The following is a 20113-nucleotide window of genomic DNA, read 5'->3' on the forward strand; positions in this document are numbered from 1 at the left end:
AAACTTATAAGATTATCTGCTTGATAAAGTTATCGGTTTAGATGAATACTACTATTAAAATTATCGTTGATAAATATATTTTTTCAAAAATTTGCTTTTTAAAGCTATCGATAAAATATCAACAATCCTAGAAAAAACAAGGCGCGCAATCTTCTTGACATACATTTTTGTGGACACTGAAAAATATCTGCTTTGGGGGATACTTTAGTTCAATATGAGTGGGTTTTCCGGTAAACGAAAATATCCAGCGAACGGCAATATTGCAAGAAATGGTCAAGCAGCAGGAGGAAAACAGCAAAAACAATGGTTTGTTGATGCTGCTTACGGAAATATTCCATTGAAAATTTGGTATTTTTCTTTAGGAACGATGAAGAGGATGATGACTTCGATGGCATGGATGCTGATATAGCGGGTGACGCCTTTGGTGAAGATGTAGATCCAAGCATCTTGGTAGGCGAAGGGCCAGAAAATCAACAAACCTCCGTGAAATGGTCTCGTGTTGATCCACCTAAACTAGACCCTTCTTCCGATGAATTAGTATTTCAGCAGATTGACATTGAAAATTATTTGGGCGAACCTTTGCCAGGCATGCCCGGAGCGCAAATTGGACCAGTACCAATAATACGTATGTTTGGTATTACTATGGAGGGCAACTCAGTGTGTTGCCATGTGCATGGTTTTTGTCCATATTTCTACATTGCGGCACCTCGCAGTTTCGAACGTAATCATTGCCATGCTTTGCGTGAAGCTTTAGACAAAAAGGTGCTGGCCGATATGCGCAGTAACAAGAATAACGTGCAGGAAGCTGTGTTAAAAGTTGAGCTTGTAGAACGTCTAAACATTTTTGGTTATCAAGGCGATGCGCTGCAGCGTTATATAAAGATAACAGTAACAATGCCTAAATTGGTGGCAGCATCTGTGCGTCTACTTTCCAATCAGATAGTGTTGTCTGACTTTGATTTTCAGGATTGCCGTGCCTTCGAGAGCAATATCGATTTTGATATACGATTTATGGTAGACACACATGTAGTGGGTTGCAACTGGATTGAGCTACCTGCAAGGGCTTGGCGTATTCGGGACAAAAATTCAAAACCTTTACCTGAGTCACGTTGCCAAATCGAAGTAGATGTGGCATATGACAAGTTCGTATCACATGACCCCGAAGGAGAATGGGCAAAAGTGGCACCTTTTCGCATTCTCTCTTTTGACATTGAGTGCGCTGGTCGCAAAGGTATTTTTCCCGAAGCCAAAATGGATCCAGTTATACAGATTGCAAACATGGTAATACGGCAGGGCGACCCAGAGCCGTTTATAAGAAACGTGTTTACCTTGAACAAATGTGCGCCCATCGTTGGTTCGGATGTTCGTTGTTTTCCGAAAGAGACTGAACTACTAGATGCCTGGTCGAGTTTTGTGCGGGAAATTGACCCGGATATATTAACAGGCTATAATATAAATAATTTTGATATACCTTATCTTTTAAATCGAGCTGCTCATTTAAAGGTGAATAACTTTGAATATCTTGGACGTATTCGGAACATACGTTCAGTTATTAAAGAGCAAGTGCTGCAGTCAAAGCAAATGGGTCGCCGAGAGAATAAGTATGTCAACTTTGAGGGTCGCGTACCTTTCGATCTGCTTTTTGTGCTGTTGCGAGACTACAAGCTACGTTCGTATACGCTAAATGCTGTGAGCTATCACTTCTTACAAGAGCAAAAAGAAGATGTACATCACAGCATTATCACAGATTTACAAAATGGAGATGAGCAGACTCGTCGACGATTGGCTATGTATTGTCTAAAGGACGCATACTTGCCTTTAAGACTGCTCGACAAACTAATGTCCATCGTAAACTTTATGGAAATGGCTAGGGTCACTGGAGTGCCTTTAGAATCATTACTCACACGTGGTCAGCAAATAAAAGTATTGAGTCAACTCTTACGTGCAGCGCGTACCAAAAACTTCATAATGCCTGCGTATCAATCAAAAGCGTCCGAGGAACAGTATGAGGGTGCGACAGTTATCGAACCAAAGCGAGGTTACTATGCAGATCCAATAGCAACGCTCGATTTTGCTTCACTATATCCTAGTATTATGATTGCACATAATCTCTGCTATACAACGTTGGTGCAGCCAGGCATGAAGGAGCGTTTAGGGCTTACCGATAAACAAGTTGAACGAACGCCAGCTAATAACACGTTTGTGCGTGCCGAAGTGCGTCGTGGGCTTCTCCCAGAGATTCTGGAATCGTTGCTGGCGGCGCGTAAGCGTGCCAAAAATGACTTAAAGGTAGAAAAAGATCCTTTTCGACGTAAAGTGCTCGATGGTCGACAATTGGCGTTGAAAATATCTGCTAATTCTGTGTATGGCTTTACTGGGGCACAAGTTGGTAAACTGCCCTGTCTTGAAATATCAGGCAGTGTTACGGCTTATGGACGCACAATGATCGAGTTAACAAAAAATGAAGTAGAGCAGCATTATAAAATTGCCAACGGCTATGAAAATGATGCCGTTGTAATCTATGGCGACACTGATTCCGTGATGGTTAATTTTGGTGTCAAAGGTTTAGAACGCGCAATGGAGCTTGGTCGTGAAGCCGCAGATAAAGTAAGCGCAAAGTTTGTGCGGCCCATTAAATTGGAATTCGAAAAGGTCTACTACCCATATTTGTTGATCAATAAAAAACGTTATGCGGGATTGTATTTTACGCGTCCAGAGACTTATGACAAAATGGACTGCAAAGGTAAGCCGCTGTTAATGATATACGTTTTTGACAAATCATATCACAATTCCTTCCATTACAGGCATTGAAACCGTGCGTCGTGATAACTCACCGCTCGTTGCGAATCTCATGAATACTTGCCTGCAAAAGCTACTCATCGAACGTGATCCTGATGGCGCTGTCGACTATGCGAAACGTGTAATAGCTGATTTGCTTTGCAATCGTGTGGACATTTCCCAGCTGGTGATTACTAAAGAGCTGGCAAAAACAGATTATACTGCCAAGCAAGCGCATGTGGAGCTAGCAAACAAAATGAAGAAACGTGATCCTGGCACTGCACCTAAGTTGGGCGACCGTGTGCCTTATGTCATTTGTGCGGCAGCAAAAAATACACCCGCCTACATGAAGGCTGAAGATCCATTGTATGTGCTGGAGAATTGTGTGCCTATCGATGCGAACTACTACCTAGAGAATCAGCTATCGAAACCATTGTTGCGCATATTCGAGCCACTGCTAGGCGATCGCGCCGAATCTATTTTACTGAGTAAGTTGAAAGTGCCACGCGACCTCAAATGCGCACTAACATTCCTTATTCTTACAGAGGGTGAGCACACACGCACGCGTGCGGTGGTCACGTCAAAAGTTGGTGGTCTCGCCGGTTTCATGACAAAGAAATCCTCGTGTCTTGGTTGTCGTGCGCTTATGCCTGCTGGCTACGAAAAAGCGGCGCTATGTCCGCATTGTGAGCCACGCATGAGCGAACTTTACCAGCGCGAAATACTAGCAAAGCGCTCTCTTGAAGAGACGTTTTCTAGTTTATGGACCGAGTGCCAGCGTTGCCAAGGCTCCTTGCATGAGGAAGTGTTATGTTCGAATCGTGATTGTCCGATTTTCTATATGCGTCAAAAGATACGCATGGACCTGGATACGCAGGAGAAACGTGTGCAGCGTTTCGGGCCGCCGGATTGGTGAACTGTTTATTTTTGTATTGTGCATGTTTAGCGTTTAACTGCTGCTAGAGAATGATATTATTTTGCTTTTTTACTAAATGGATATCTGATATTCAGCTTGCTTGGGAAGAATAAATTTAATCGTTAAAAAATTTTAAAAAATCTTGGGCTATTCTATTGTAGGCAGAACCGTTGATGGAAGGAGATGCAGGCAGAACCATGATAAAAAATTACTGGTTTAAACATGGCAAGTTCGCAGAAACATTAGAAATCTACTTTAGTCTTTTCGATATAGAACCTGGTAAATATTTATCAGTATGTACATACATATAGTTACTAGCAGCAATCCTGAAACTGCGGAATTTGTACGCTGTTACAACAACAACTATAACTTAGGAACGACTCGCAAAGTCAGTAAGTTTATCTATATGAAAAGCGTTGCTAAGAAAACTGATAAGATTTAATGTACCGTAGTAATTATATAATCGCACATGAAGCTAGGGCCGATGTGATTTGTAAAAAATTACGTCAGCCACCTTTCCTCTGTAGTACATGTTGAAGTTTGAGATTTTTTTGTGGAATATTAAAAATTTTAATTTTTCATCCTTTATTAATGCTATTAATTAAATTTTTGACTTTTTATTTAAAAATATGCCGCGCCAATCGTTTACTAAAAACTAAGATACCTGCAATGCGCGTTGGTAGTAGAAAGCGCGGCGCTACCCTAATTCACAAGATTAATAAGATTACATTTTTACTGTTTTTTTTTTTTTTAAGAACAAAACTACAAAGTGTAACATATTAGCAATCTATGGGTGGATAAATTAAATGAAATGGTTCAACCAAAGAAATTTTTTATACAATGTCCTTCAATGACAATGTCATGCTTGATAATTTTGCCTTTCTATATTCTGCAACGCTTAAATGCTCTGCAACAAAAAGCTTTTGCTGATCGAAAATCAATTTTTTACTTTTACATGGGAGCGCCATGTGTTTTATGTTATCAATATGTTCTTATTAATGTACATTTGCAATTGCCTTTTGCGGTGTCTACAAACAAATTGCTTGATTTCATCCATATCATTTTTATATGAATGTATATATAAAATGCATATAATTACTTAAAATTATGAACAAATAAAAATATTTAAAGAGCTTTGTTTTTTTTTTTTTGGGAATATTAGGTATGGGTGAGGAAATTCTTTTTAATTTCTAGTGCACTATTTACGACTTTGCAACGTATTGGATAGCCAATCCATCGCCTGATCTAAGCCTTCACCTTTGGTCGCTGATGTTTTAAATATTTGGAAAGTACGATTTTTCAAATTTTCCAAACCGAGCGCATGATGCACCTCCGCAACTGTCATACAGCCCTCCATATCCTGTTTGTTGGCAAGCACAACGAGTATTGCGCCGGCAAGTTCCTCCTCCTATCGATGAATACAATGACACATTAACAAACTGCTAAACAACGTCATATTTATAAATCACTCACCCGCAGCATGTAGAGCAGCTCATCTTTAGAAATACCTATCCGATCTCGATCTGCCGAGTCCACTACATAAATGATAGCATCTGTGTTGCTATAGTAACAACGCCAATACGGTCTGCAAGCAAATAATTTATATAGTAATAAGTAACTCCATATAAATCTTGCAACATATTCATTCCTACAAACCTTATACTCGTCTGGCCACCTAAATCCCATACTTGAAATTTCAAATTTTTATATGTAACTTGCTCTACATTGAAACCGATTGTCGGTATTGTTGTGACCACCTCACCGACTTGCAGTCGATAGAGTATAGTCGTTTTCCCAGCGCCATCTAAACCCAATATCAGTATGCGCATCTCGCGTGAGCCGAGCAGACCACGAAAATAACTAAAAACACCACCTGAGAAGCAAAATAAATAGGAACTTGTAAGAATTGTAAGTAATGTGACATGAAGTGTTTTACTGCATCTGCTAACGACTGACACGACACACAACGCCGGGCAGAGTCATATTTGGCACACACAGTTCCTTGTGCACATTAGCCCGTCTGTCAGTGGTGTCACACATCGAACTCACCCATTTTGTATTTGTTTTTTAACACAATACGCTGGCAACTGTGATGGCTTCTGTAGTACGTTAACTTTATTTCCGGATTTTTTCTATACTAAATAATGCACATACATTTGATTAAATTAATATAAATACATATGTGAAAATAATCTGTATTTTCACTTTTTTTTACACAGACGATGTGTACGGTTCGAGGTATGTCAAAAATTGTGTAGCGGTTATGACGTGTCTGCGAAAAGTGCTGCACAGTGTTGCATTTGCAAGCGAAACGGTTCTAAGCTAATTCATTTGAGGGGGGTAGGAGACAAATCAGAGTAAAAAAAAAACAATTTTTTAAAAACTATTAGTGGGTATAAGATTCCATTTTGGCCAGTTATAAAATAAAAATGCAAACTCGCTTCAAAAACATTAACAGCGAAAATAAGTAAAATTACTAATATAAAAAATATATACTTGAGAAAAATGGTTTATCTAAAAAATTAATTGATTTAATTAGCTATTTATTGTTATCTAAAATTTAACAACTTAAATTGATTTAAAAAATAGTTCTTTTCCTGCTCATAGCCAAATTTTTTTATTTTATGTAGTTTGACACACCTTCCAACCATGTAAAGATAAATGCCGCTGTTTTTTTATATTTATTTATTGCAATCACTTATTAACTGCATTAAAATTATTTTAAACTTCAATTATTTTTTAAGATTAACGATTATTGAAATGATTACACTTTTCGGCAATCGTTATGTGCCTTAAAATATGGTATTTATATTCCCCTTACTAAACTTATAAATATTTTGGATAGCTTTTTACAGTTCTTGTTTTATAATTTCTGACATTCTCTATGTTATTTTTTTTTTTAAATTATATTGTAATTTGCAAAACAATACTAAAAATTTGGGTTATATAGGCTTACGAGAGCCTGTTCGGATTTAGTGGTTGTATTAATTTTTTTATTATTTTAGTGCTGTAATTATTTGTGATAGTTTATGTTTTTCTGTAATTCCGTTTTTATAAATATATATTCTTAAAGCACACATATAAACATACATATTTAGTTTAGTATTTTAAAAAATTTAAACATAAAAAATTTCTACAAAGTGTTTTCCCTTTCCTTTTATATACTAATTATTTAACTGTATTTATCTTTTTTTTTCAAATTAGAAAAGTACTGAAGTCAGTATATGTCACTGGTAAAAAATGCTTCTTAGTAAAAAATACTTAAATGTGCTAGAAAATATCAGTCGGAAATCTTATTAACACTTTTATTTGATATTCAATTCCCATATCAGAAGCTGAGTAAGTGGATGCTATAGAAAATGTGTGTTTTTGTATTTATTTTAATTAAATATTTTTATTAAGTCTAAGCTAAGAACGAAAGCTTATAAATTATGAAAATTATATGTTATAAAATAAGCAATTATAAAATAATCAAAATTTTAAGATATAGATAATAAATGAAGATAACACTTCTTTTTTTGCTGCTTTTCCCTAATTTTTTAGTGTAAAATAAAAAGCGGTGTAAAAAATTGGGTGACCTAACCTAAAAAGTATTATACAAAAACAGGATAGTAATAAAAAATAGCAAATTAAATTCCTGAGTGCGACACATCCAACCCAAATTCGAAAACGAAAATCATGCCTCCAAAAATTTTATCTACAAAAAAAAAATTGATAATTTAAAAATATTTCGAGCTTCAAAGTAGGCAAACTAAAAAACAAATTCAACTGCAAACATCAAATATATGAATATATTTTGAAACTTTATTTCTTATTTCGTAAATATCTAATAGTTTACTTATAAGCAGTTTAAAATAAATTTATATGTAGTTTAAATGGTAATGTGAACATAATTGCAAGCATGTTTTTGGATGACTAGAGTGTTTAGTGCAAACTGTTTTAACTTTTTTGTATTTGTTTTTAAACATTCATTTTCATTTAAGTATATTTTGTTACTTTAACACTTGTTTGATTGCATAAAAATTGATGCTTTGAAATGTAGTTTTCCTTGTGTAATACTTGCAATATTTTAACAAATACATATTTACGGCATATATTAAATATTTTTGTTTTTAAATACATTTTGTTCAATGAATAAATTGAAGCATTTTTTGTTTTAATTTTGGTACTATATTATATTATTAAGATTTATTTCTGTGTTAACAGCATAAAAGATTTCCAGTAAATTTGTAGGAAATTTCAATGCTTATCAATGTGAATGTAGCTTTTTGTGTACTTCATATGTATGTATACTTAAATAAGAAAAACACAAATTTAATTTTTTTTTTGCCATTTTTATGACATTAATATTTGGTGTTCTGTTACCACTTCTTCCTTTTTCAATTTCAATGCTTTTATGTTGCTTTTTCGTGTGTCCTTTTTTTAATTTTTGGTTTTAGGCTAAGCTTCAAAATACGCATTAACTGAAAAGAAGCTTTATTTTATACTCAAATAAAATACAAAAATTAAAATTTCGCACGGACTAAATTGAGGTTTTTCTACTGCTACTAGATGTTTTTTATTTCTTGCAGATTTTGTTTTTAATTTATTTAGAAATCAGCGATGCATTTTTTTGGTGGGAATCAATTATTTTACAGTGCAGAGTGAATTTAAAGCAGCATATGCTGGTGCTGAATAAAAAAATTAATTTACAATCAAAGTTTGTGCACTTTTAGAATTTACTAGAGCTATTTGTTGGCTTTTTGTTACCACTGTTACTATTATTGCTACAAAATGTATATACTAAATTTATTTTACTTTTACTGCAGCCACTTTGCCGACGACGGCCATCAATCAAACTGATTTTTCTTGGTGGGAAACATGCATGGACGCGCTATTACATGCTTATTACAAAAAAAAGTTAATAAATTTGGTTGTTTTATTCCAAATTTTTCACTCATCTAGAAGCGCCGTATTTTTTTGAATCCTAATGTTTTCCTTGCAAAAAAAGTAACAACACTAATGTGCGTGTTTGCATCGTTCATTGTAATTTTTGCTTTTTATACTAACAAATATGCATTAAAGTTATTATTAAGCCAGTTAAAAAATTTAACTTTGAAAGAAATTTCATTTGAATTATCGCATCGGCATTTTTACGCCGCAAAAACAAAACAAGCTTTCGAAAGTAGAAGCCAATCGATTTTACAATAGCTTATATTTATTTAAATTTTGTAGCAATTTTTTAAATGGCGTAAATATTTCTTTTAGTATTAAGGCCTCTAAAAATCAAAAAAATACATAACTAAATTATATAAACGTAAAAATCAAACGAACTTTTCTTGAAATATATATCCTTTTTATGTAAAAGTTAGTTTTTATTAAGGAGCTTAGACTCTGTGCTAGTAAATTGCTCTTTCTTAGTACAAATATTACGAACATTGCTTTTTTTGTCTATTTAGAATTGGTATTTCTGCTTTGATTTTATGTATGTATGTATATAAATACAACATTAGTATGTATGTTTTAACTTGTTCATACGGGTTTATGTCTTTTTTTCCTAACGAATATTGAATTTTAAATAAATTAAAGCAGTAGCTTGCGTTGGAAAAGTGACTTAACCATCATCAATAAGTACTGCTGATTAGTATTTTAAGTTAGGTACAGTATATAGCAAAATGTATTGTTATTTAAATGCAACTATAAATTAGAAACAATTTTGAATTTTNTAGCTTGCGTTGGAAAAGTGACTTAACCATCATCAATAAGTACTGCTGATGAGTATTTTAAGTTAGGTACAGTATATAGCAAAATGTATTGTTATTTAAATGCAACTATAAATTAGAAACAATTTTGAATTTGCACACTTTTTAAAAATTGGTTTACACAGAAAGATTTAAGTTTAAGAAAAGTCAAAACATCTGGTAGAACCTCGCATCATTATGGTCTCCATCCAATAAAAAAGGAATTAAACTTTTATTGCAAACTGTGCAACTAAGCCTCTGTTTTAAACCACATTTTCCAACGGCAAACAACACTTTAAACTTTATTAATATCTTTGTATTTATGTATGTACTATATTTAATTAGCACGTATGACACCAAGAAGTTTTAGAAAAAAAAAATACATATATACATATGTATTTGCTTAACAAATAATTTACTATATTTCTAATGTCATTCCCAATGCATTTTTCCTACAACGCACACAATATCTTTGTGCTAACATGAATCGGTTTACTTTGACCACACAGACGGCTACCCAAACTGCAAATGCATTACACTTTTCCATGCATAAATATCTATGCAAACGTCGTTCTGATCTTGCTATAATAAATGTTCGCTAAATTTTTAACTGAGTTCACATGTTAGACAGTATATTCATTATGTCGGAAATAATAAAACGGTCTAACCTTAACTTAAAAAGCTCACTATTATGCATGTACATGTATGCGCAGAAATTAAAGAAATAGCCTTGTTATCTAAAGCTTTTAAGATTGGCAATCAATATGAATAAAAAAGTTTAAGCACTAATAATTACAGTTGTGGTAAAATAAATACAATACAAATACAACTACGTACTTATGATGCACATCGTAGTCAAATTTATTCAAAATTTGTTCACGTATTTTCCACCTAAGCGTAATTAATCTTATAAATTATAATAACTAGGTTTACATATAATACAGCGAAAGGTTAATGCGTTTAGCAAATGCTTTTTGTGGCTTATTACTGTCAATTATTCAAGACTAAGGGTTGGCCTTGTAACAACGTACATACTTTAGAAGCGTCATCACGACTAAACCACTTAGGGCCGTTTTTACAGTGACGAGTTAACTCTCATTCGGCTGTTAACTACATGTTTTTAGTACAAAAATTGACGGTTAACAGCCGAATTTGAGTTAACCCCCCACTGTAAAAGAGGCACTTAGTCATACTATTCATTTACTTGACTACTTCCTTTTAAATAATGCACTTAAAAAAAATGCCATTGATTGTATACTTTCCAGCCCAGCCGTTTTTGCCTACACATTTGCTATGGGTGCATTGCGTGTCTCCGCATCCCGATTCGACTTATCCTACACATACTGATAGTGTGCTAGCTCTGTGCCACCACCTTCACCATCAGCATTACCACGCAATAATGGCTCTTGTTCCACAGTTGTACGTCCCACCTGCATATCTAAATCGTAGTAGTTCATCCAATCGATCCGACGTGGTTGTACCAAACCAAAACAGCTGCATTGTAAGAAGTCGAAGAAATTGTTGATTGGCCCACGTGTGAAAGGACTTTGTCCACCTTTCGCTTGAAAATGTCGATACCGTCCACGATTCATGCGCTCATTTGTTGTCATTCCTAGGCATACGACTTGATATGTCTGGCATATTGTCAGCAACACAACCCATGAGAGATGTAGTAATGCATTAGCCATAACCCAGCCAACCCATGGATTGCAATTGGCTATGTCACTGATGGCTTTCTTAAAATCCTCAAGCGGTACGAGAGTTAAATGTACATTGCATTGATATATATAATAACAGGCGCCGCCGTATAACATCCAACCGCACATTATGAGTAACATCCAGAGGAAACCCATGAAATAAGCGTGATTTTTAAGTCCAATGCAATTGCCAACCCAAGGACAGTGATGATCGAAGCGTGCAACGCAGCGATCACAAACGCTGCAATGTTTTGAACGTATGGGTCGCCGTACAAGACAACCTGAACAGAAGGAAGAAGGCTCAAAACCAATGCCACCACGTTCTGATAATTCGATAATCGTCTGAAATGAAAAAAAACAACAATTATTTTTTATAAGAACTTCTCACAAATATTTTAGCGTGCAGTTATTATATACTCTCTTACTTTAAATCGTTGTTCCTGCGTTGGTCGTATGATGCCCGGATCTCCCTTCCAAGACTTGATGAAGCACACCCAAAGCGCTGCGGAGCAAGACAGAAAAACCACCGTTTCGCCAAAAGAAACCGCGTCTACGATATAAACAATCCACGTTACATAGAACCATGCCTTCGAAGCCAGATATACGCTTAGTGGGAGCAACGCCAACAAGTGTTCATCGAATAACGCTTTTCCGAGCGTATGGAAAATGGCGTAGAGACAGCCAAGCAGGAAGAATTTAATAATATACAGTGTATTCAGTGTAAATACTACACCTGCCAGATAGAAGGCGGTAAATGGACATGCCACCATTGCCCACCAACGTAGACGCTTATCATGGCGTAGTCGCGATATTCCTGACCGTTGGGGTTGTGATTTGTGTGAGGCCTCACGTACGCGATCTAATACTTTAGCTCCAATCCATATGGCGCCCGCTTGTGTTTCCAGCATCGATAGGGGCGTTTCGCCGCGCAGGTTAGGAACGTCGAGGGAGGCGCGTGATTTGAGTACTAGCGTAGAGATGGCAGTAGCATTACGGGCGAGTATTGCCCAGTGTAACGCTGTATTGCCGTGTGTGTAATCAACCATGGCGGGATTAGCCCCAAGTGTGAGCAATAAACGTACAGGATCTAGTGCGCAAACCTAATGCGTAAAACATTGAAAATGTAGTCACAAAGGGGAAACCATAAATTTTTATAATAAAATTCCATACTTTCCATGCCGCCCACATAAGCGCTGTCATTCCGCCACGATCCTGCAAATCTGGATCCACACCTTTTGCTATAAAGTATGCAACTAATGCCGTGTGCGCAAACTGAGCTGCAATATGTATGCAGGAACACCCCTCAGCATCTCGTATTCGCGGGTCAGCTCCAGCATTCATAAGCAAGACAACAGAGGCAAGATGTCCTTGACGTGTGGCCCAATGCAAAGGTGTAGCATTCAATTCGCCTCCTATTGCATCCACAATGGCGCCTTTCTCCAGGAAATAACGTATTATGTCGCGTCTATTATTGATAGCTGCCCAATGGAGCAGTGTTACTGTCTCACTATCAGGCTGATTAACATCCCAACCTGATTCAATGAGTTCGCGCACACGCGCTATAGCTCCATATTGCGTCGCTTTGACAATATCAAAACCACTGTAGTCGGGCTCCACGGGCGCAGTGGGCGGTTGTTGTGCCATTAGCGCAGCCTGACGCTCTGCTTCGCGGTCATTTTCAGTACCGGGTGCGCACGAGCCAGTCGTAGCGACATTGCAGGCGCTCTGATACATGATGCTTAGTATTGATGTTAAGGAATATTTGAATTGAAAGGAATATTTCTATACCAACTACAAAATATAAGCGTGTATAAAGATTATAAATGGTAAATAACAAAGTAAAAATGCACATAGTCAGTCACCCACATTTCCTTTAGCAGCTATTTTCGCTGGGCTAACCACTGGTGTCCTGAAATATGAATCAGCCTGCTTCCGCTGATGCTATCATTAAACGCAAAATTGCGTTGGTATGAGTGACGGTGCACTCAATCCAGCATTTAAAAATAATTAATAGCACCTTACGCAAAACAAAATTGAAGATATACTTAATGCATATTATGAAAGAGTCATTTATATATGGAAATCCACTTTTTAATAGATAGCCTGTATATTCTGGAACGTAAATTTTCCAAAACCCAAAAATTGTATCACGCAACCCGAAAAATGAAGATTACACTCCAAACTTTTACCACTTTTGACATTTCAATTGACAATTCTCTGCTTGTTGACAGTGGGGGTGACATTTTTTTAGCAGCTGTGTGTGTGTATTTATTTTGTATGCGGGCGAAAGTGCTACCAAAAGAAAGTCACCCAACTTGGAATGCTGCCATATTAAATTAAAAAGTTATACCCCTTCGTCCACAAATTCTATATTCAGTCGACTTACAGATTGCATGTAAAAAATTCTCAATAAAACACCTATCGACCTTGCGGCAAAGAGCCTTGCTGCTAAATCCGCGGGGAGACTGATTGCAATAGGGTACTTCAAGCAAAGAAATACTGGCCAGAGCTTAGCCAAAAGGGTATGTAGCCACCACGGACTGGCTCAAAAAATAATGATGAAGTAGGAGAGGGAGTGTACTGCTCTGAACTTAGTGTTCGTCGGCTCATCAAGCTGACGGATCACTGCAGTATATTCCAGGAAGGGGTTTTCGCAGTCGGAAAAGCCGCTGTGCTAGCCTACTCAATGACTGAAAATAACTGTAAAGTTAACTCATACCAATTTACGTCACAAAATGCAACAAAAAACAGGCGGCTGCATATTTATTGGGTCTCCGGCCACAAGGGCATTACAGGTAACGAAATTCCACTTGGTTCTAGAACAAGAGAACAACATTCCGATACCGCTTAAAAGGCTTTATAACGAAATAGATCAGAGGGTGAAAAATCCGACCATATCGAAATGGAATGGGCTAAACACCTGTAAAATCTCTAAAGAAATATTCAGACTGGAAAACGGGACACAAAGCCGGTTTATACTATCGCTGGCACGAAGAGACTGCAGAACTATGATAGATGTCCTAACAGGACATAAAAAGTTGGCAGCGCACGCAAGCAATAGGGGGATTGCTGTCAGTGAAGTTTGCAGGAGATGCATGGGGACGGGATCAACGGGGACCCTAGAAAACATCCTACGCCATTGTCCTGCTGTATCAAAAACACAATTGAAATATCTGGGAGCCCAGAGTTTAATAATCTTGAAGACGTGACAACACATCCTAAGTGATGTATACTTCGAACATACTTAACTGAACCTCTATCTCCATCTGTTATCCCTAGGGACGTATTGGTCTATGTGGGGCAGGCAGCCAGCCAGAATAACCTAATCTTACCTACAGATTGCATATATTTAGTTTTGAATCTTTGCTAAAATTATATCCAAACTTGATAACGGATTACTCTGCTTTTGCTCGATTAAGGGCTGCTGTTTCGGTGATCTGACCATGTTTAGGTCGGCCAAAACTCTTTACGTTGTTCGTCCATAGGGCAACATCTGCTCCGCATTCTTTTGCACTGGGCTGGCATCGAGTCAAAACCTGAACTAGAAATCTATACCTGTTGCGTATGCCAGAGAAGATTAGACCTAAACTACACTTCAGTTAGGTGCATACTTGCAATGGATGTAGTCGTCTCCGAACCTGTTCAGGCCTCAGGACTCACCGACAGTGGATCAAGTCATTCGTGGCCTTGGGCTATTCTAACCTAACAACAACACGGCTGCCACAATGACCCACAACATATAGCACGTATCCCTCCCACCAAACAGCCAGGCAGAATCTATGGCTCACCTAAAGAACACAACCATAACGCGCCCCACCACTCGCAAGACAACCACGCCCCACTCAAACGCCGCCGCGGGCCACAAGCGAGGACAAATCAACAGCTCCAAATTTCTCACAATGCGACATCACACACGACAACGACACAACCGACAAGGGCAAATACCCTCCGCGACGCCGCCTACTAACACCACAATTTAGCACATACAAGAAATACCGGGCCGGCAACACCACACCTCATTTACACCCCGCATTGTCTTCGTGGGTCAGCAAGGAATGTTGATAGCTGCGGTCCAAGAGACGAAATCACACAGTAATTCTACATTGTTGACCTGCGTTCATCACGAATCACGTCTCATACCATACAGTATCGTTTTATCGAAGTAGACATAAACCGCAGTGTCACCATCCTAGAACATTAGTCAGATTATTTCTATGCGGTCAGGCGATGTCATGCTTGAAATATTCAACGCTTACATACACCCTGTTATCAGCTACCCAGCAGGATATCACCCTGATATAGGTGCGCTGCTCAGAGGTGAAAACCGGATGGTAGTGGGTGACAGCAACGCGTACCACGATTATTGGTATTCAAGCCGGTCGAGCGATCGTAGGGGAATATACTTGCCAAATCCATAGACGCTTGGATATTCTGCGCAATGGACAACAACGCACGTATCAAGACTATGGCCAGCTGCAGTAGCTCACCCGATATACATAACAATAGTAAGCGCTGGTCTGATAAACAGCAAAACGTGACCAGGCCGATGACGGAAATCTGCACGTCAGGGATGTTAACGCAGAGATTCGAAAACTAGTAAACCTACGTCAGCCTAAGAAAGACTTGCAATATAACCTTGCCCGACGAGGTTCGACGATAAAGTGCAAATCCCTTTCGGCGACCGCGTCTCGTCAGACTCGGAGCGATGCGCATGCTATTTTAGCCCACGGTTCGCTCTGCATCCTACGGTGGACTGGGCCAAACACCGAAGGTTGCACAAACAGCGAACAACCAGTGCGCCTCTTGCTTTCACCAGCGGTGAGGTTCTGGTAGCCATAGGAAAGGCGAAAAACTGTCCTTGGTCCCGATGGAATAGACTACATCACCAAGGTCCTCAATCTCCGCCTCTGTGAGAGAACAGTCGTAGTAGCGTTGGATCTGTCAAAGGCGTTTGACACCGTCTGCCACTCCAGGCTACTAGAGGATATTAAGGCTACCACAGGGACTCAAACGGTGGTCAGCGAATTATCTGAGTATTCGGCATTCGTCACTCATCTCCAGAGATAAGAAGAAGTAAACAGGGTGTCTTAAAGGGTGGTGGCCTTTATCCGTTTATGTTTAATTTCTATATTCCGAAGCTTCCTCAACCATGAAAAGAAGGGGCTCCATCATTTCATAAGCTGACGATTGCTCGATAATGGCGTCAGGAAATGGAATTGATGACTTGTGCTCGAATGTAAATGGTTACCACTCCGAAATTTCTCGCTTTTTCACTGCAAGAAGCTCTCTCCCCTGCGAAGTCCTTGGCGACCCTTTTTGCGACCTGGACGAAAGAGGTAAGATGGCAGGTGGGAATACGCGTCGACGACAAATCAATTCCGACAGTGAACAATCCCAAATTACTCAGAGTTATCTTCGACAGTCTGCACTCTTTCTCGGCGTACACAACCAGAATTGTCAATAGAGTAGAGTCGCAGCAAGGTCCTCAAGTCACTAGCCGGCAGCACCTGGGGCAAAGACCCCGTAGCACTCGTGTCGTCGGTGGGGACTAGCAGGACACAGTGCATGCGGACGGACATACATGGCTAACTCGATTTCTCTTTTCATTCTCAGCATTTTATGTGTACATATGTCTATATCTTTATCGATTCCTTTAGGCTGTTGTAAATGACCGTTACGTGAACAAAGTTAGTATACAAGTGCGCCCGGGTGTAAAAATACGAATTTCTTTTTTCCATTTTCTATAATTCTGGAGGACTGGGGTGACAGCAGCAAAATTTCCAAAAAGTCAATTTTCTGTGTATTTTGGACCACCCGTATAGAGTAAAATTTCCTTTTCCTCACTCAATTTTCTTTTTCGTATATGTTTGTCTTACATTCCTTTTATTTGACAGTATAATAAAGTTAAATAGTTTGACACTTAATTATGCAATGATGATAAAATTAAAAAATATACATTTTATTCTTTTCCATAATGCGTTTAAGATACGTTAAATATGTGTTTTTAATGAGTTTTACAGCACTGTACGAGAATGAGTGCTTTTAAAATTAGTCAAGGGTACGAAATTTATCGATTACTGAACAAAGCGATTTTTTTCAAGGATAAATATAAATATTTTTATTTTTTAAATTGTTACAAAATCGTTATTTTTTATATCACAAATAACGGCTAAATTATAAATATTATTTTTTCGGTCAAATTTAATCGTTATTTTGTGATTTTTATCTTGTTTGACCAAAAGTAATCGTTATTTTATATTTTAATTTTTTTCGTTACTTTTTAATTTATGATCTAAAAAAATATAAATAAAAAATAACGCTTAAAAATGCGTCGAATAGATAAAATTCCAAAAGTGTCGATTATGTTTGATCGTAAAAATAAAACTATTAAAATAACATCTAAATTTTAACGGAAAATAGAAATAAAAATTTAACGGTTAAATAACGATTTTTATTATAAAGATTATAAACGTTACGGTCCCTGTTATTTTAACCCTTTCAGTACAATCGTCGAATATATTGAACAAACTTTTTTTGTACTTAAATAATAAAATAACAGTTGTTTTGAGAAAAGTGTATTATTCTCATTTACCGCATTTCTTTTGCTGTATTTTCGAGATGCTGGTAACCGTGTTTTTTTCACAAAACTGAAAAGAGTCACAAAAAGCGATATTGAGTAGTTAAATATATACGAACAAATTAACTATTTTTTGGTTGAATTGAGATCCGAAAAAAATGTTAAATGTTATTCTCAGGCTTGAAATATATTTCGCAAAAGAAAAAAGAAAAATTATTGATATCACTTTCCTGTTTACAAATCTAGAGAACCACTGTCCAATATTATGGACGCTGAATAACGGTAAAACTAAGAGTTTAATAAAATCTTTGATTGTGTTTTTGAAATCAATGACCCAAAATTAGCCGGTAAACAAATTTTCAGATTTTTAGCTTCAGCGGCTGATTCTTTGTACTGAGAGGGTTAATTCAGCTAAAGCCTCATTGAGAAACTTCGTATTTCTAGATTATAAGCACTCATCCGTCAGCCACGCTTCCCAGTTATTACTTTATTTAAACATACATACATATATGGCTTGTTATTTTATATCTTCGTTTTCCAGCCTTTTTTTTTGGTTCCCAATCAATGAGGATCAATCAACTTGCTTCCTATTTTTAAGCCTATGATATATGTATTTCATATTCTACGTTTCATGTCGTGGGATATATAATGTATAATATAAAAAATAACGTTTACAACGATTATACGCATTTTTTTGTTAGCTCTTATATTTTACAAAAAAGTTTCTGACTTATATAGTATACATGGTTTTGTTTTGTTATTTTTTGTTTTATTAATAGGTTTTGCATTTGGGGTTAGGATCTATGTATGTGCTTTTGTTTTTTTTTTGTATTGTATAATATAATTTTTCTTTTTGGTTTCTACTGTTTTGGGCTGGATAAGTGTTGGTTGTTGTTTATTCTCCACTACATTTAGACTTTTAAGTATTTCTTATTTAAATTCCTTAATTTGTCGCCATGCAAACCGATTAATGATATGAGCGTGAAATTCGTGTCGAGCATGCAATCTATTTAAGTAAAAAAGCTACATTGCATTAGAAGAAAAAGGGCATAAGCTCATTATTTAGTTACCTAAACAAATTTTGAAATAAAAAACAGCTTAATAACTATTTCAGTATTTATAGTACAGGGTTATGTTGAAATAGAGGTAGTGAGCGCAGCTGAGAGCTTACAATTTTATTTGTAGTTTCTGTGTTTAGGTGGGCCGATGCATATTTGCTTGCGCTTAAAATTATTCAGCATTTGCAATTTTTCTTTGTGTTTTAATTAGTCTCTAATAATTGTGTGTGTCTTTAATATATATGTATATGTATTTTTATTAAGAGCAGTGTTTTGATATAAATATGTAGAATTCTGTGATTTAAAATGGCAATCAATTTTTTTTCGTAAATTTAATACATATTCTTTATTACTTTTTTATATATTTTTTGCACATAAAGTGTTTGCTTTATCGGTATTTATTCATTATGTGTGTATATAAAGCTAAAGTATTGTATCTGTTAAAATACACATGTATTTTTTATATACAGATCTTTTCTTTTTCGAAGCAAGCAAGCTGCGCTCAATTACTTTGTTGAATGTATTGCCTAATCTGTATGATTAAATACTGTAACAAAAGGCATGGATAAACAAAAATACAGTATTCAAATGTATGACTTTACTAGCAACACTCTTGTTAATCGACTTTTATCGATTGTTCGCTGAATGCTGTCATACGTAGTTAACGGAAGCGGAAACACATCAGTTGAATAATTTATTACAAGAATAAGTTCCGAGTATTTGCAGAGTTTTTCGTCTCATTGAATTTATAAAAGTGGTTTTCACACTGTTGCATTATCGAATATGGTAAAAATAAAATGTTGAAAAGTGATGTTAAGTGGTATAAAGTATTTGCTCTTTAAAGCAATTTTTCGCTTTTTTATTTCTTTTGTTATTTCGTTCTTCCATCAAACGAGCAATAAGACGTTGGTAGGCTGTGAAGGAATCTTCAAACGTGTAATTCTACATATGGCTACGGCCGTCTCATGACGTCCAAGCATCACCTAGTCGACGAAAGACAACGCTTTGCTTTGAAATGTTACGTCCCCCCGCTCCACCTCCTCTGCACATGAAAGGGCACCTGCACGATTTGAGGGTGGACAACGAGTCGCGTGGGGACCATCCGCTCGACGAGGCGCTACACAAAGTGACCCGTAAAGACTAGCTCATTCTTGGTGGTCCAATGCCGCCCATTAACATGTATAGAGGAAGCAGAAATGACAGAAGAGAAACGACTGGCGTGCTCTGTTGGACTCGGCAAAAATTGCTTAGGCGGTTACAGCGCCCATACATATGTACCTCAGCTGAACTCAGAAGTGGCACAACCTTTCCCAGAATGCTGATAACCTTGACGGCGGAAGATCTATGCACCGCGCCCACCGATGTCG

At 37.0% G+C, this 20113-nt stretch overlaps 3 protein-coding genes across 3 annotated transcripts; 1 reads left to right on the plus strand and 2 right to left on the minus strand.

The window, feature by feature from the left end:
- The first annotated feature begins 114 nt into the window (after nucleotides 1-114).
- PolD1 (DNA polymerase delta 1, catalytic subunit) lies at nucleotides 115-4250 on the plus strand. Its single transcript, XM_017626082.1, has 4 exons — nucleotides 115-306; nucleotides 363-2743; nucleotides 2805-3266; nucleotides 3324-4250. Exons 1-4 carry the CDS (start codon nucleotides 215-217, stop codon nucleotides 3692-3694), a joined length of 3306 nt encoding a protein of 1101 aa, XP_017481571.1. The 5' UTR covers nucleotides 115-214; the 3' UTR covers nucleotides 3695-4250.
- Nucleotides 4251-4297: 47 nt separating this feature from the next.
- On the minus strand, nucleotides 4298-5990 carry Arl1 (ADP ribosylation factor-like 1). The gene is made up of 4 exons (XM_017626083.1): nucleotides 5744-5990; nucleotides 5351-5567; nucleotides 5168-5279; nucleotides 4298-5102 (listed from the first exon to the last, which is right to left on the minus strand). Exons 1-4 carry the CDS (start codon nucleotides 5745-5747, stop codon nucleotides 4893-4895), a joined length of 543 nt encoding a protein of 180 aa, XP_017481572.1. The 5' UTR covers nucleotides 5748-5990; the 3' UTR covers nucleotides 4298-4892.
- Nucleotides 5991-9445: 3455 nt separating this feature from the next.
- On the minus strand, nucleotides 9446-13340 carry Hip14 (palmitoyltransferase Hip14). Its single transcript, XM_017626084.1, has 4 exons — nucleotides 12978-13340; nucleotides 12282-12902; nucleotides 11537-12211; nucleotides 9446-11453 (listed from the first exon to the last, which is right to left on the minus strand). The coding sequence occupies exons 2-4, from the start codon at nucleotides 12843-12845 to the stop codon at nucleotides 10749-10751; spliced, it is 1944 nt and encodes a 647-aa protein (XP_017481573.1). The 5' UTR covers nucleotides 12846-12902; nucleotides 12978-13340; the 3' UTR covers nucleotides 9446-10748.
- Nucleotides 13341-20113: the final 6773 nt, after the last annotated feature.

This window comes from Rhagoletis zephyria, unplaced genomic scaffold (genome assembly GCF_001687245.7).
Source record: "Rhagoletis zephyria isolate East Lansing unplaced genomic scaffold, Rhagoletis_zephyria_1.1 Rzeph_scaffold_04414, whole genome shotgun sequence".
NCBI lineage: Eukaryota > Metazoa > Arthropoda > Insecta > Diptera > Tephritidae > Rhagoletis > Rhagoletis zephyria.